The sequence below is a fragment of the Phallusia mammillata genome, chromosome 5 (genome assembly GCF_965637545.1).
Source record: "Phallusia mammillata chromosome 5, kaPhaMamm4.hap1.1, whole genome shotgun sequence".
In the NCBI taxonomy this organism is placed as follows: domain Eukaryota; kingdom Metazoa; phylum Chordata; class Ascidiacea; order Phlebobranchia; family Ascidiidae; genus Phallusia; species Phallusia mammillata.
Window position 1 is genome coordinate 2,214,242 of NC_137256.1, and position 16,789 is coordinate 2,231,030.

General features: G+C 39.5%; 1 protein-coding gene and 1 long non-coding RNA gene across 4 annotated transcripts in view; one reads left to right on the forward strand and one right to left on the reverse strand.

The window, feature by feature from the left end:
- LOC145227584 (A disintegrin and metalloproteinase with thrombospondin motifs 9-like) overlaps positions 1–16,789 on the forward strand; it is a 50,677-nt gene that overhangs the window by 31,742 nt on the left and 2,146 nt on the right. For 2 of the 3 annotated variants that reach the window (XM_080092447.1, XM_080092448.1), the window contains 29 exons: positions 1,207–1,323; positions 1,738–1,883; positions 2,565–2,628; positions 2,851–2,988; positions 3,356–3,493; positions 3,917–4,133; positions 4,576–4,766; positions 5,215–5,358; positions 5,730–5,836; positions 5,976–6,051; positions 6,238–6,393; positions 6,473–6,637; positions 7,033–7,197; positions 7,712–7,958; positions 8,161–8,378; positions 8,799–8,975; positions 9,265–9,642; positions 9,942–10,055; positions 10,333–10,491; positions 10,646–10,822; positions 11,693–11,869; positions 12,099–12,269; positions 12,728–12,907; positions 13,153–13,338; positions 13,682–13,918; positions 14,054–14,148; positions 14,669–14,802; positions 15,981–16,072; positions 16,511–16,615. In XM_080092447.1, coding sequence (XP_079948573.1) covers positions 1,207–1,323; positions 1,738–1,883; positions 2,565–2,628; positions 2,851–2,988; positions 3,356–3,493; positions 3,917–4,133; positions 4,576–4,766; positions 5,215–5,358; positions 5,730–5,836; positions 5,976–6,051; positions 6,238–6,393; positions 6,473–6,637; positions 7,033–7,197; positions 7,712–7,958; positions 8,161–8,378; positions 8,799–8,975; positions 9,265–9,642; positions 9,942–10,055; positions 10,333–10,491; positions 10,646–10,822; positions 11,693–11,869; positions 12,099–12,269; positions 12,728–12,907; positions 13,153–13,338; positions 13,682–13,918; positions 14,054–14,148; positions 14,669–14,802; positions 15,981–16,072; positions 16,511–16,615 — 4,671 coding nt within the window. Of the gene's footprint in view, positions 1–1,206; positions 1,324–1,737; positions 1,884–2,564; positions 2,629–2,850; positions 2,989–3,355; positions 3,494–3,916; positions 4,134–4,575; positions 4,767–5,214; positions 5,359–5,729; positions 5,837–5,975; positions 6,052–6,237; positions 6,394–6,472; positions 6,638–7,032; positions 7,198–7,711; positions 7,959–8,160; positions 8,379–8,798; positions 8,976–9,264; positions 9,643–9,941; positions 10,056–10,332; positions 10,492–10,645; positions 10,823–11,692; positions 11,870–12,098; positions 12,270–12,727; positions 12,908–13,152; positions 13,339–13,681; positions 13,919–14,053; positions 14,149–14,668; positions 15,688–15,980; positions 16,073–16,510; positions 16,616–16,789 lie in introns of those variants that run through there. The other variant, XR_013859930.1, reaches the window with a different exon arrangement.
- Positions 12,618–13,746, reverse strand: LOC145227585 (uncharacterized). The gene is made up of 2 exons (XR_013859931.1): positions 13,680–13,746; positions 12,618–13,355 (listed from the first exon to the last, which is right to left on the reverse strand). It is a non-coding gene; the product is annotated as an uncharacterized LOC145227585 (long non-coding RNA).

The window sequence follows — 16,789 nt, forward strand, 5'->3', positions numbered from 1 at the left end:
ATGTCGTCACAACAACAAAACGAAAATCTATCATCGGTGTTTCCATTAGCGTGCGGATTCATAACGTTCGGCGCGAAACCTCTGATGTTTCGCATCGGTGCGTGTGAATTATATCATGCCAATAAGACAGGAAACAAATCGAAGTTTTTGGAAGTCGCGCGTTTTCCTAAGGTTTCGAACGCGCGTCTCGCTCTGTTTCGCTTGTAATGGAATATTGAGCGTCTTGTTGTGATCACAAAGTTGGAAGGTAATAACTTACCAGGGAGGGGGTGTTCTGACAATACTGTACAACTCAATTTGTGTTGCGCCAACCCAAATCACCGACTGTTGTTTCTACCGCAGATTGGTTACTTACACCAAAATTTACGAGCAAAGCGGGTTTGCGAATAACTTTTTAACCTAGAGTGAATTTGGAAACAAGATTTTAGATTCAACAACCAAAATTAACCATAATGTTTATTGACTGCACGAAACTTCTCAGGAAATCCTCTTTGAGCTTACAAAGTCATGTATCTAACAAGAGCCATAGTTGACTGCACGAAGCTCGTTAGAAACCCCGTTTTACGCTTGCAAAGTCGTATGTGTAACAAGTGTTATGGATGATTATTAAATGTAACGGCGCTTTGCAAGCTTCACCAAACGAACTACTCCGCTTGTTATCTTTGACAGACATTTTGTGGATTAAAGTATTCGGTTACTTGGCTCTGATTAGCAGAATCGGATTCGGTTCCTTTAGACCGGGTTGTGAAACCGGAACCGGTTGCTAATCCGATAATTTTGTTGACGTCTCGTCTCTCTAAAAATCTGAACCGGGACGAAACATATTTTTTACTTACTGCTTGTCAGGATTTGTCTGGATAATCGGGCTGCTTCGAGTCTAATAATCTCCACCAACCGTCTGGTCCTGGGAACTTGTAATGCAGTTTTAGGAAAGGGTTCAGATTTCACAGTAAATTAGTTATGGTTTTTTCATGTGTTAGTCTAACACAGTTGTCGTCAACTTTTTTTGCACTGCGGACCGGTTTGAAACTAAAATTTTATCACGTTTTATGCGACCCGGTAAAAAACCCTCACAAAACCGGCACCGGGCCGCGGAGCGGTGGTTGCCGACCACTGGTCTAACACACTTACTTTGCATGTGTAAGTTTCAGGATTTGAATCCACAAATTTTTATCAAAATTTTCGCCAACTCTTTCAAACTTTCAGTTTCAGAACTCTTGCGCCCGCTTGTGGTGTGTGAGTCAGAACATCAGCCATGGATGCAGGACTCCTCATGTTCCATGGGCTGATGGGACGAGATGCGGAGACAGGAGCAAAAGGATGGTGAGATTAAAAAAACGCTTTTCTATTCGAATAAGAAAAATGATTTGAAAACTTCGCAATAAGATTGCCTGTTTTAGTAAATGTTTGTTATGTGCATTACACTAATCAGGACATCTTTATCAAGGTAAAGCACGTTATGAAAGTTACTGGGTATACAGAACAACAATATTCTGGGTAATCACTTGATAATTGTCCTGTTTAACAGTCTTATGCTTCAGGTTTAATCAAAGTTGCTTTTGTGTTATCACCATGCGTGATGCTATAGGAACGATTGTGTTGGTTAGTATGTCATGGCCCTAATAAGGACGCCTCGAAAAGGACGTTTAAACTTCAGATAACTAAAATACAATAGTGTAGGTTTTGTTTCTGTCAATATCATGTTTTTGCAACTTGACACTTTGTATATTTCAACAGTGGTGTCAACAAGGTCATTGCGTTCCCGAAAACCGTCAACGAGTTCCGGTGGACGGAAGTTGGGGAGAGTGGAGCCGGTTCGGAGATTGTTCTAGAACCTGCGGAGGTGGAATAAAGAGCGCCACCCGAACCTGCAGCAACCCTAAGTAAGTTGACGTCAAACTTGACAGTTTTTTTCGTTAAAAATCAAACTGTTTACTAATGTGTTGGCGTGATGGAAGTTTAATTTGACAAACCCTAATTTAATCCATACACTAGTCATCGGCCATTTATGTTTTATCTGATTATATGTCAACCAAAACACTTCAATCTCACACAAAAGTTTAATCCATGGTACTGAAAACGTCGAACCATTTTTACATTCTGATAACTCCGTTTTCCTGTGGCAAGTGACCACAAGCAAACAGGTGCTTTAACCCACGCACTCACTCTAACGTTGAGAACTCACACCTGTCCGGAAATATAGCGATTTCCGGATAAATAGGGCGCACTCATTCAACGTCGCCCTCGAACTTATCAATATTTCACACCGACCACCCACAAACCACCGCCATTCGAATTCCCTTTCATCTCGCCCGCGATGACAAGTGTTACGTCACAAATAACAATCGCGCACTTTTTATTGTGACGTCACAGTGAAGAGCGCGATTAATGACGCGAGAAATCGTTTTGTGGTTTTCCGCTAAAACTTGATCCGTTTAACCGCGAGTGCTTGAAATGTAAGGTGGGATTCGATTTCTTTCAAGTGGATGCGATTAAGTTTTCGTTCTGTTTGGAAATTAAATCAGGTAATTAGGAAATTTCACTTTGCTTTTTTTCGTTTCCAGGCCTCAGTACGGAGGGAGATATTGCACTGGAAAGCGCAAGAAATTTCGACCTTGTAACTTCCAGGTAGGAGGAACACGTGTTCATGTATTTCAAACTACAAACTCATAACGGCTTGGCGAGCGAGTTTTGTGCAGTCAATCATGGCAAAATTTCTACTCCGCCTTTAACCGATTTGCCTTACTTTCTTGTAAATTTATACACAGTATAAAAACTGAATGATAAATCGCTGACCTTTCTCTTTTGTTTCTCGGTTAAACGTAATCTTTTATTTGTCATTTAATTTAGGATTGTCCAGACGATGGAGACTTTCGCGCCGAGCAGTGCGCTGCTTACAACAATTGGTCGCGACACCATAGACATCGTATACGAGGGGTTGCCCCCAATGCGAGATGGATCCCGAAATACGATGGAATATTACTGCAGGTAAATTATTAGGGATTTGTTTTCGACTTCTCTTGTAAACAATATGGGTGGTAAGCAAAAGATTGAAAACATAAAAAAATCGGAGGGGTGCCATGTACCATGTCAACCCAACTCCTTGTATCTAAAGCTCGCTAAAAACGCATTTTCGCTAAATTAATTTGTTTAGTCATAAAAGTGAATGTAGCCAGTCAGTACTTAAACATATATACTCAATCGTTACGACTGGTGATAACTTACTACAAATACTTTATCTACCACAGACATAGAATTTTTCACCCAAAACAATGTAATACACTTCATCTATATTATCTCCTATCTGCACTTGGATTCGAACCCAGTTCTTTTGTTCACCATTTGATATTTACAGGATCGATGCAAGTTAATCTGCCAGGTAAAATCGGAGGACCAGTATGCAGTTCCGTGGTACGTCCTTAAACCGAAAGTTATCAACGGAACTCCTTGTGGGCCTGATACTACTGATATCTGTGTGGAAGGAATTTGCAAGGTTTGAGATTTGATATTACTTTTAGTTTACGACTTTGGCATGTTGATACGATCAGCGTGAAAACCAATAAAGGGTTAATCTGTACTATGATTGTCCCATTGCAACTAGCAATATTCTAATGGATACAATCAGGGTTTTTTTAAGGTTTGGTTTGGGTGACCGCTAAGTAGTTTTAAGACCGTTTCGGTCCCCCAAAACACCTTTAAAAAAACACTGGCATACAATTCGATTTAACTGAATAATGTTTTATTGTTGCTAAAGTGTTTCTGTAATCCATCGATGGGAAGTGGGGTTTTGTCACGAACTGTAATCATCATATTAGCTACCATTATTTCGTACATTTTTTTCATAATTTTTAACCAAGAAGCGTCTTTGGGCCCCAAATTTTTATTTCACCGTATTTGTTTCATCTTTTTCCCGCAGAGAGCTGGCTGTGATCACGTTCTCAACTCGCGTACTACAGTTGATGATTGTGGAATTTGCAACGGAGACAACAGCGGGTGTAGAACAGTACAGGGAAGCTACAACGCAGGTTACAACATCGGGTACAACCAGGTCGTCGTTATACCAGCTGGAGCGAATAACATCATCATCACACAAAGATCATATACAGGAGACCCGGACGATTATAATTATTTGGGTAAGTTTGAAACAATAAAGAAAACTCTTTTTTGTGATGTTATAGTTCTTACATGGCTGGTCCTTTTGCGTTGTAACTCACGTTGTGCGGTGTATACTTGTATTATATTTGAGAAACAATGTACACAGACTTAAGTGTAGGTTAACAAACAACGTGAAGGCCATTGTGCAACATCATCCTCATAAACATGCATTATATCATTATGTATGACAATAGTATAGATTGAACATGGACACAAAATTCAACGAAAACAAATATGGTGGGAATTTTAACCAGTGGCTCTGGCAACCACACAGGAAACCAAGTAATGCATGAGCAAAAAACACAAAAACAATACGAGTGGAATGAAAGTTTTATACATGTGGTGTCAATACAAAATTTTCGCATTTTTGCTAAATATGGCATTGGTATTTTTCTTAACTAACTACATTATCATTTATAGCGTTGCGGGACGCACATGGTAATTACTTGCTGAACGGAAACCGAAGTGTGATGAAAAATAAACACAGAATTCACCAGCGATCCTGGAGTGCAGCAAGAAAATATATTTATCTCTGTGACTACAGTGGTACGGATCAAGTGGTTGAGACAGTAAACTGCACAAATGCTATTGGACTCGACATTATTGTTGAGGTAGGTGATCTGAACTTTGTGGGTTCGAATCCCACACACAGCGGTATATGTTTTATAATTTTGAGTGCAACGGCAAAGCTGATCTTTAGATTGCATTTTTGTTGAGTTTTCGGTTTCAAACCAACAAAACGTAATCACTAAAATAGTAAATAATTGGCTATGACCAACGTTTTTACAATTTGATCAAACAAAAGTGTATTTTGTGCCTCTTTATGTTTGTGATTTTAAACACAGCAGAAAATTAATTTTCGTTGGGTAGCTATGGGATAAAATAAACGTTTCTGCATCCATAGGCACTTGGGTATTTCAGCATAAGAGAGACCTTTCAAAGTCAGCACCAATCAACCCTATTTAAACATTGTTCAAACTTTTCGTACATTTTCCTAAATATGTTTCAACAAAACCGGAAGTTTCACGTTATTTACCTAACTACTGACTTATGTTTCAGGTACTATCAGCGGGCGACTTAATGCCTCCGCACATCAGCTACAAGTACAACGTCCCAATCACAGATCGACTCACATATAGATGGGACCCGAACGGCCCATGGAGTCCATGCAGCCGAGTTTGTAACGGAAAAACAAAGGCAAAGGTATGCTTTTCGAAACAGCGTGACAAATTTGTAGATTTGTTTTTAAGAAAAGTTGAATATAGTTCGCTCAGAAATAATACAATTTTGTTTGAATGTAAAGGAGAATCAGATACACTTTCATGTCTCTTACGTATAATTTTAAAATCCACCATATAAGTATGTTTTGACTTTCTATTAGGTTTCATGCACTTGATCTAAAACTTTGAGTAAACTTTAACTAGTCTGCGTTTTCCACTGGCCAATGCAGTAATAGTTTCGCCGTGATAAATGCCACCCTTAGTTCTCATTTGAATCATGTATTTTTAAGTGCTTTATACTTGCGCATTTTAAACATGATACTTGCTTACATACTTTTCTTGTCTTCTCTTTAGATTCTTTGCGTAAGATCTGATCAACAAATTGTATCCGACAGAAGATGCCAACACATCGCAAAACCCAGCTCAGTTATTCGGTCATGCAACGCAAGATGCCAACTAAAGTAAGTTCATAAACCGGTTTATATTGTGTACATTTGCATTGATCAACGAGCTTTGTTCAGTTTAAAACCTAGACATTTTAATCATTTCGACAAAATCTTCATCACCAATATATTGAAGTTGGATCTAATTTATTTTCAGCTGGCATCCAAAACCATCTGATTGTTCAGTCCGATGCGGAACAGGGACAAGAAACTTACAATTTGAATGCAGAAAAGTAAGTGTGCTGTTTCCTTCCAATCATAAATATTTGGTTTTCAACATAATCTTTTGAACAGGCAATGCGACCTAAATACGTTATGCTTTAAATAAAAAAGAGCTTAAAATTTCGTTTTCTGATTGATCAATTTTGGAGTTTTACCGAAAAAATTTTAGCTTGTTTCTTACATTCTTATAATTTCAGGTTTCCAATGTTCCCACGGGAACCGGAAGTAAGACATTCAGCCGCAAGGTGGAAGTAGTGAGCGACTCGATGTGCAACCAACCGAAACCGGGCGGTGTGGGGGTGTGTCAGGGGGAGTGTCTCGAAACCGCATGGCAGTACGGGGAGTGGAGTCGGGTAAGTGGAACAGCCTGAAATTTTCACTCCCTGGCGTTGATTTTGTTTTAAAATCACAAAAAACGTTTCAAATTCACAGTGTTCACGAACTTGCGGAGGTGGAACTCAGACCCGCACAGCCAGTTGCCATGACAGCAAAGACCGCCCCCTCGCGGCATCGGAATGCGACGAACGCGAACGAAGCTCATCCCGAACTTGCAACAACCTCCCCTGCCCGCAGTGGGTTGCGTCGGCCTTTTCACCTGTAAGTTTGGTGTCGTGAGTTCAAATCCCATCTCGTAAATTTACATAAAAAAAACTTAATGAAAAAGAAGATTTTAAGCTAACTGAAACAATACGTATATTTTCCAAAAGTGGTTTAGGTCAAATGAGATTACCAAGTTTAAAATCAAATGCAAAAAATTCTAAATGACAATCCGTTTTATTGCATACTAAATTCCCTCCAGAGAAAATTATGAGAAAATATTTCCTGTAATACACATTACCGGTAATTGCAAGAAAATCCTTTCGAGGTCTTTCGAGATGACAGTTTCGAGTTATCCAGAACGCTTTCCATTTGGCAAGACTGAACAATAGTTGCCTCATAACAACCAACGCTTATACTCAGTCATTTAAACTCTTACATTAATTATCCCACAGTGCATGGTCACGTGCGGAACTGGGATACGTCAGAGGAGGGTGTGGTGCAGTGCGAGGGGCGTGGTTCGACCCGACTCAGACTGCAACAGACGTAGGAGACCTGCGAGCACAACAATATGCCGGGAAAGAGCCTGTGCAAGCTGGAAGTATGAAAACTGGGGACCTGTAAGTGTTGTGGAAATGTGTATGAGAGCTAATGTTAGTTTATTCCTATGGTGCCAAAAATGGTTCTAAGACTCTCTTTTTGGATAAGTTTAGATTCTGGATCAGAAAACAACTATATCTTTTCTCCATAACTATCTTATGAACAGCTATAACAAGAGTGATCTAGTCCTAGGTTTTGTGTGGTAAAGTACAAGTTTTGTTAATTGCAGCATTCGTTTTATGTTTGCGTTAACTCGACGACAGGATGCATTTGTGAAAATAAACTTAATTTTGCTCTGGGTTTCAAAAGCAGCCTCCGCGTTACAATGTAGTTGCAAACACAATCTCTTTTACATTTTTTTTGCCTTTTAAGCCTTCAAGTGCGGCGTGAATAAAAATGTAAATGATTATAGTGTGTTGCAAATAAAAAAAGTCTGTGAAACACTGGTCGGGTCCTGAACTAACTAACCTAGCAGCCGAAATGATTGGGGAACACTGCTTAAGTCCTGAGCTAACCTTGCCATTTTATTTCCAGTGTTCAGTTACGTGCGGAACCGGAACCTCAGTTCGTCTTTACAACTGTGTCGACCCCAGTGGGCGACGCGTCGACGACGATCGTTGCGTCACAGCTCTATTACGTCACGACACACGACCCTGTGTGATGTCACAAGCGTGTGAAGAGAGAGGAGGTATTTCTCGAAGCTTCGATGATGACGGCAGCCCACTGGTGGTGATGCGAGGGCTTGGAGAGGAAAGAGATCTTTACACGTCAACCACTAGTGGTGAGTAGTGAAGCGAGTTTATTTGTTGAAACTGGGGACATTTAAAAATTGTGGTTAGAACCATCGGAACGTTGTAAATATTCCCACCTTGACGAAAAAAACACGAATGTTTGGGAAATAAACAAACACAATCTGTTTTTAATTCTTCGATCTTTTCTTTTGAGCTGCCTCCCTCAATTTTACTAGCCATATTTGCGTGCAGAACCCACAACAACAACCACCATAGCAACCACCACTACCATGGCAACCACAACAACGCCCGTTCCCACGACAACCAGCACCACAACCACTACTACCATGGCAACCACCACTTCGCGTCGCCTCCGAACCGATTACCGTGGCAACCGATACGACAATGGAGTGATGGTGGTGAACAGACACCGCATGAGGGCGGCATGGAGGACTGGATCGTGGACACAGGTTGGTAACTTTGCGTTGCGGGTTCGAATCACAACAAACTAAATTTCCATCGTTGAAGATGAAACAGACTTTTTTCTGTATAACTTCTGAAACAGTTACAGAGCAGCCAAAAAGTTCGATTTTTGAGGCTTTTTAAGATGATGTTATACTTTTGTTACACCAAGTCAAAATCGAAACCCATTTAAAGTGTCTGAAACTGAGACAAGAATAAGACCTGCTGTCAATTTTTTAGTTTGATTATTGAGGTTTTCGAAAACTATGTTATACTTTAATTATACACTAAGTTATAATTAAAACCATTTGAAAGTCGATCAATGAATGTGAAATTTGTGAATGTTAACTAGAAAGCCTCCTTGCATGCTAGGTGATGGTTGTCTCAAAAGTCACAATTCCCATTTTCAAACTCCCTCTTTTTCTCAGTGCTCGGCATCCTGTGGAGTCGGATACAGGGAGCGTTACGTCAGCTGCAGGTTTCTACGCGGATTCGGTGAAGCTGATCCGGATATTTGTGGACACAGAGACAGCAAACCCGCTTCAAGGGAAACTTGTGAAACTAGATCCTGTTTCGGAATCTGGAGAACCGGATCCTGGACTAAAGTGAGTGATGTGTTGGATTTTCGGTTTTCGCTGGAATATTGCTAGCTTTAAACGACTTTAACCAGTTTTTTCTGCTCATGATCTGCCACATACCGATTTAAAATGAATTTCAAAGCAAATAATTTAGGTTTTTACTCCAAACAAGCATTCGAAAGCTTACCACCCTTGTATACAGTGCACACTGTTTTGATCTATAAGTCTCATCAGTGCAGCTGGTGACGAGAAATGGCTTAATGCTTTTACATTGTTATCACCACTATTTCTTTCAAACTCTATTTTCTTCTTTCAGTGTTCCGAAACTTGTGGGGAGGGGACCCGTACACGTCACGTGAGATGTGCTTACGAAGGTCGTTACTATGACCACGCAGATTATTGTCCGAACGAACCGCGTCCACTGAAATGGGAAGTTTGTCGAATCCGACCATGTCCTACAACAACAACAACAGCAACTACTACAACAGAAGAACCTACTACAACCAGTACTGCTACCACCACAACTAGAATCACTACCACAGCTCCGACAACTACAACTACTGCTACAACCACCACTCCGGCGCCTACCACAACATCTACAGCCACAACAACTACAGTTTCAACTACAACTTTAGCTTCGACAACTACCACAGCTGCCACAACAGAATCTACAGTTCCAACTACGCCAGCAACGGTAAAAACAACATTGTGGCATAAAATTTATGCTTTAACCAGCAACAAAGCTTAAACATAGTTTCCCACGTGCTTGCGTTTAATTCTTTTTTCTTTGTTTATCGTGCACTGTACTAGTCGCATTCAGTGTTATTTACTCTGGTAAAGGCGACTTGTATAGGACGCCGAAACGTCAGAATAAAATACTTTTGCCAGAAGACCTCTAATTTGGTTGTGGCATCTAAGCTCTCCGTAACTGTTAATTGTCCAGGGTAAACTGCTTGGAAAAATTCATAACTTCCATAATTTATTTTCTCGTAGACCAAAGCTCCAGTTCATGTTGACGTCATCCATCCGCGTCAGTCCAATGACGTCAGTAATGACGTGAGTAGGGCAAGATACAATGGCAGGTGGAGAATGGGTACATGGTCACATGTAAGTTGAAGTTATTATTTGATGGAACTTATAAAAAGTGTTTTTAAATATTGACAATATTTAACTAGTTTTCGGGACAAAATGGGATTTTTGTAATTGTGTTTGACTGCTTCGCTTTTAAAAACGGACACACCTGAGTATTAAGTTAGTGTTTGTTGTAAGATGTTGCCATTTACAAGTCTGATACATGGAGATTTTCGTTAGTAACAAACCTATTTCTTTGCCACTGATTTAATTTGTTCATTTCTGTCCTTCTCACACGTACCCATGTTTGCAGTGTTCGTCAACATGTGGCGGAGGTACAAGGAAGCGGGTGGTCGTGTGTCGATCGTTGTCAACTCGAAACGCAAGTTGCGACGAAGGGGAAAAACCAGTGAGCATCGAACCGTGCGAATCCGGAACTTGCCCGAGATGGAAAGTCACCAATTGGTCGGAGGTACGTCACCACTGATGATGTCATCACTTATTACTTTATGCCATGCTTTTTTATTCAAGTACCTCTTACTATGATTAAATTTGATTCTGATAACAAATATACGTAAACAGCTCTAATGTGGTTCACCATACTAAAGCTGACGTCATAATTACAGTGTTCGAAATCCTGTTCCGATGGAGTGAGAAGGAGATACGTTTATTGCGTCATGTCCGACAACAGAAGAACCTACAATCACCGTTGTGACGTCATAATGAAACCTGTTGACGTGGAAGTTTGCAACAAAAGGCCGTGCGCAGATCAACACCGGTGGCGCAAGGGAGCATGGGGATCGGTACGAGCTTTGCGCTGATCGTGAATCAGCAAATTTGCGCGTAGCATGAGTTAGCGGGATAAGGTCACGTGACCTGCGGTATAAGGTCACGTGAGTAGTGACGTCACTAAGTTGGAAGGGTGCGGAGTTGCGAAGGAAACGGGTTCGAATACCGCCAAAGCTGATGATAATTATTTTTGTCCAATATTTTTGTGAAGAACTTTTATCAAATTTATCGTAATTGCACAATTATACACATGTATACCCAACATTCCAAACCATTAAATTTACGTTTTTATTGTACTTACTTGTAATTTTGCAAGCGCGTGTGCACATCAAATGGAAGTATTTTTGCATAAATACATGCTTCTCATAATTTCTGATTTTTTTTACCATAAAACAATACATTTGTATCTTTGCGATCATTTTTTTTACGTCGAACACCCAAGTATAAATGAAAAAAATGCCTTACTTCTACAGATTTAAATACGTAGATTGACAAGTCATAGCATTTTCAGTAACAATTTATTTCGATACAAAACATAGACATGAAAAACTTTTCACGCAACTACACACATTTTTGTACACAAAGTACACAACACAAATACTGTAGTAAAACGGCGACATCGTAATTAAAAGTGCGTTAACGTCCCAATATTGTCGAAGTTACAAATAATACGGACACAAATAACGTGTTTCATGCTTTTGCAACAAATAGCTTCAAAAATAAATTGATCATCACCTAAAAAATATAAGTGTACCATAGTATGCTCCATAATAATATAATTTTATAAAATTGTCATGTCTTGTTTTATGTTTTTTTTGTATTTTTATAACCTTTCCCTCTTTTCGGCATGTTTTGTATTTATAACATCTATTATTACATCACAGTGCTCAGTGACGTGTGGTCGTGGAACGAAAAGAAGGCAAGTCGACTGTACCGACCCGGATGGAAATCCCGTGGCTGATGCACGCTGCGCCAACTTGCGGCAAAACAAACCACGAGAGGTTCGACGTTGTGTGAAGCAGAGAAGATGTCCTCGGTGGAGATTCAGCAAATGGAGCAAGGTCAGATATTTGACCTCAAGGTCACCGGTTTCCACAACCTGTCAAGGACTTTGTCACCTTCAAAAATTACGCAGCTTTTGTATTGATTTAAATAATTGTTTAACATTTAAAATGATCTATCAGCATTATTTCCTTTGTATTTCATCAGTTGATTTTCATTTTAAAAATTATATCCGAACTTTTCCGATATTTTCCGAATTAATCCGAACAAATCCGTTTTTTCCGACAGTGCTCTTCGAGTTGCGGCGAAGGCGTGCAACGTCGTCGGGTCAAGTGCAGATACAAGCGAAAAACCGTCAACCAACAGCTTTGTGACGTCACCAAGAAACCTGTTGACGTCATAAAGTGCAACGTCACGGAGTGTCCGACTTTCAAATGGAAACTTGAGGATTGGGAAAGGGTACGTCATTTTCCTTCAATTATGACTAAGTTTGTTGGGTTCAAATTGTGAATTGGTAACGTTTGTGAAAAACAATTTAACATTTAAGTTTAACTCAAGTCATGTTCAGACAAGTAAGAAACACTTCACAGCGACTTGAATAAAAAACAGCCGTAATCGTAATTAGGTTATTGCTCGCTTTGATTTCTTTGTTCCACCTAACGTTGTAAGTCGGGTTTGGGTATAAATGTGAATGAAATGGGTTTTATTCGGGCCAGACTTCACACTCGATATTATTTGTGCCGCAATTTTACGTTAGTTTGTTTTGGCCTAAACATAGGGCCCGCCTACAACTCCTCCACACCACAAAACAGTTGCCAGTTTATTGCGACGTGAAGACAAAACAAAACAATTTAATTGGAAACATAAACACAATTGTTGCTTCGAACGCTTTTAATCCTGATTATGACGTCATACAGTGTTCTCGATCGTGCGGAGAAGGAACAGTGACGAGGAGAGTCACGTGTCGAAGAATTCCCGACTTGCGATTGGTTGATTCGCGACGCTGTGGCCCCGCCCTCATTCCTCAACCAATCACGAGACGAGCTTGCAACCGTGGTCCGTGTTCAGCCAGGTGGAACGTCGGCCCGTGGTCCGAGGTAAACACCAGATGGCGTTGTTTACAACTACATAGAAACCATACATAGAAATAAAGTAATTCCTCGAAAAAATGATCAAAATCTTTAAAAATTGAGGCATAACAATTAGTACAAATGTGCTAAAGTGACATGTGAAATTTATTTTTAAGGTTTAAAGGACATTTTTTCCTATTTTAAAATTAAGTGTTCGAAAATCTTTCATCAATTTACAATCGTCAAACAAACAATGATTTCCATTGTCTCAGTGTTCGAAATCGTGCGGTGCCGGAATGCAGCGACGAAATGTCACGTGTTTGTTCGTTGATCCAATCACGTACAAGCACGTGGAAGCAGTGAGCTGTGACGATGGCGGGAAACCTTACGGAGTCCGAGATTGTGACAGAGGAAATTGCGGGTCTCATGTTTTGTGGAGAATCGGCTCATGGTCACAGGTGCTTGTCGCAATAGCCTGTGAAACAAATCAAATAAATCGTAACTTGTCTAGTTTAAGGCCTTGGAACCCAGATTGCTTTTGTCCGTTTGTTTCGTTTATTTCGTTTTTTGATGTATAACGCAATTTGTTTGGAACCAAGTATCAATTCTTGGCTGAGTTGTCTCTAAAGTAAATTAAAACGACAAAAGAGGTAGATTTAAGTAATACAAACCCGTTTATAAGGCAAGAAACGTAAAATGACTTTAGCATGTTTATGCAATAGTTGTAGCCAGTGACTTAAACCCTGGTTTGAATTTAAATCAGTTTTGCAACTTTTAGTTTAAACAATGACTTTCTTACAGTGCTCAGCCACATGCGGCAGAGGGACTTTGGTGCGCAGTGTAGTTTGCACAGATCGTGCCACACGCTCGCCACTAGCTGACGCTGTTTGCGAGGCGATTCCCTCCTTTCCACCAGAACGAACGAGACCTTGTGAAATTGGACCATGTCTTCCTACGTCATGCCGACACTTGAAGGCGCAGCAGAGCATAGACAAGGATGGGGAATATTACTTGAAGATTGGAGACGAGATGAAAAAGGTTGAAATTACATTTTATTCTATTTCTTTTGTATTTGTTAGCTTCTTGCTGTTACAGCTTCTTGTAGTGTAAAGCCACACAAAAACAACCAATTTTATTTTTTCTTCCCCTCATTTTATATACATTTCTCCGCAGATTTACTGCAAAAATATGCGAACCTCTCATCCGACCGAGTACCTTACACTTGCCGCAGGAGCGCTAGAAAACTTCTCTGAAATTTATGGATACAGGTAACGCTATTTACGACTAAAATAGTCTTTGCATCTGAAATTTCCACGCTCCGTCGCTCAATTTCCACGCCAGTTTTTAATTAAAATGCCAACTTTTCCAACAACTATTACCTGATGTATTTTATGACTTACCGTCCATTTAACTTCCGATGTGGGCGCTTTCACTCAGTTCTTGGAACAATAGTCAACAACATTTATCAATACCAGTAAATAATGTAAGCTGTACCACTTTAACATCCTGAACAAACGTTTCGTCCCCCAGGTTACATGTTTAGGTAAGTTTTTGTCCGTCAGGTGTAAAGTTCGACGAAATAAGTAAAGAACTTATGATTATAGAACTTGTAATTTTGCTAACATTTTGCCAACCAGCACGATGTGCATCATCATAGCTTTATTGTATAACTCTAATCAGTTGAACGAAAAACTTTGTCAAACCACTTTCAGATACAACATTTATCAACATTTACCTTTTCAAACGTGATCCTACAAACATTGCCCAACCTCATCACTTTCGTTGCAGACTCATCAACGCCGACACTTGCCCCAACAACGGGTCACGTGACGATACGTGCGCATGTCATCATGACAGACCGGACGCTGGTAAAACGGAATTCAGCAAAGTGCGGTTTGACGTCGACACAATGAGAATTATTGGTGAGTTGTGAAATGAAATGTCAAACGAAAGTGGGTTAACAAACAAGTTTTGTGCAACTAACCGAATTTATTACAAAGGTACATGCAGCTTACAGTTCAACTCCGTAATGTTTTGCTTTGACAGTTTCCCTCATAACATATTTTTTTACCTTACTTAGACTTCTGGTTGAAAACTTGCTTTGTATTTCAATAAACATTTCTGCTGCAAAACAACGGCTTTTTCTGGCGGTAGCATTACATAGGAATGTCTAAGAACTCACAAAATCACGATGTATTCAATACTAAATATAACTTAAACTTCATTTAGTATCAAGAAACGATTTCGTTGTTCTGTTATCAGACTCTAAACTTTGTACAGTCAATATCAAATCAAAATCTCAACTTTTTACAATCAAACTCTAAAACCTTAAACTCAAATTTTAAAAGTTGATGTTGATCAATTGTTTCAGTTTCATAGCTCTCACACAAGAAATACCCGAACTTTCCTTACTCACTAAGTTCTATCCTGTCAAATTGTCCCGACGCCTAAACTACATCCAGCAGTTAGTACCGCATTACAAGGGTGTTACTTCTAACGACCTAAATCCGAACTGAATTAAGTTGTCATGACCCGGATTAAACAGCCCTGTTGACCTGGATTATGTGATTAACATCGTTGACAGCTTATAACTGTTTGTTGCTGTTTATCAAATCACTTAACTGGCGTCATTAGTTGGGTTTATACCGATCACTTTAACCAACGTAATAAATGTCCTAAAGTTATTAGTGTGAAGTATAAAAATTAATATAGACGTAAACAACATATGCTTTGTCCTGAAAAGTTTCGGTAAATGCCTATGTCATAATCAATAACCTACTGTTATATTCCTGATCAGACTTATAAATGTAAGTATATGTATGTTGGTCCAAAGTTTGTAGGCAATTAATGAAGATTTCCAAGTGAATCTTATAGAACGATTTTTTTAATTAAACTTGTCTTGTATTGTTGCATGCATATCGTGTTTGACAAAGGATGTTGTGATTAGCACGAAACAAATGTCACAACATAACAGTTAAGTACAATTGATGCATTATTGGCTGAATGGCGGCAACGCCCTGAAAGTGGGATATCCTAAAATTTCTGACTTTACTTCTTTGCGCTTCAATAGTTCCGCTAATTTTAAAAATCTGTTTTGCAGCCAACGACTTTTCCTTTGCATCAACTGTTTACGGTCTTAACGTTGCTTACGGAGTTGCCGGGGATTGCTACAGCAGAGTGAATTGTCCGCAGGTAATGCAACACTTTGATCATGGTTGTTTTTTATTTTGCTTCACGTCAGTAGTTCTGAAAGCGCTCACTTATTAACGTTTGTTACTGGTTGCTGGCATTAAAAAATTTGTTGTCAGTTAGAGTAAATACAGGAACATGGGAAATTCGTTTTTTTTAACTTAAGCCTACACAGTCAGTTTGAAGTACTTTTGACATGAACATTAATACAGATAAACAAAGTTGGCTGTACAATTAGTTTGTTTGTAAAGCCCTGTTAACGGACTGTACTGAAAAAAAAACTTTATAAAAACTGTTTTCCACCGAGTGTTATTTAACACATATCTCACTTATTCATTTCCATGTCCGTATATTAACATTAAAATTATTTCAAAACTTTTTGCTGATGTTAAGTCAAAATAATTGTTTACAAAAGTCCGTTACCTTTCGTTTTTGTTTTAGGGCAAATTCCGGGTCAACTTGGAAGGAACTGGGTTCGTCGTCAGTCCGTACACTACGTGGCGCTCTTACGGCCGTCAGTCTGTGAGGAGAACGCACAAAAGCCACGTGAGTGTTGCTGTAGGGATTTGAAAACCAATAGTTACCTTTTTGTTTGGCTGGTCTTCTGTTAAAATCGCAAGACTTGCGATATATTCCAAATGTTGCGTTTGTTATCCTAAAAATTCTTAGAGAACAGCAAACATTTACATGCGATCTGAACACAAACCGTATCTTTTTGCA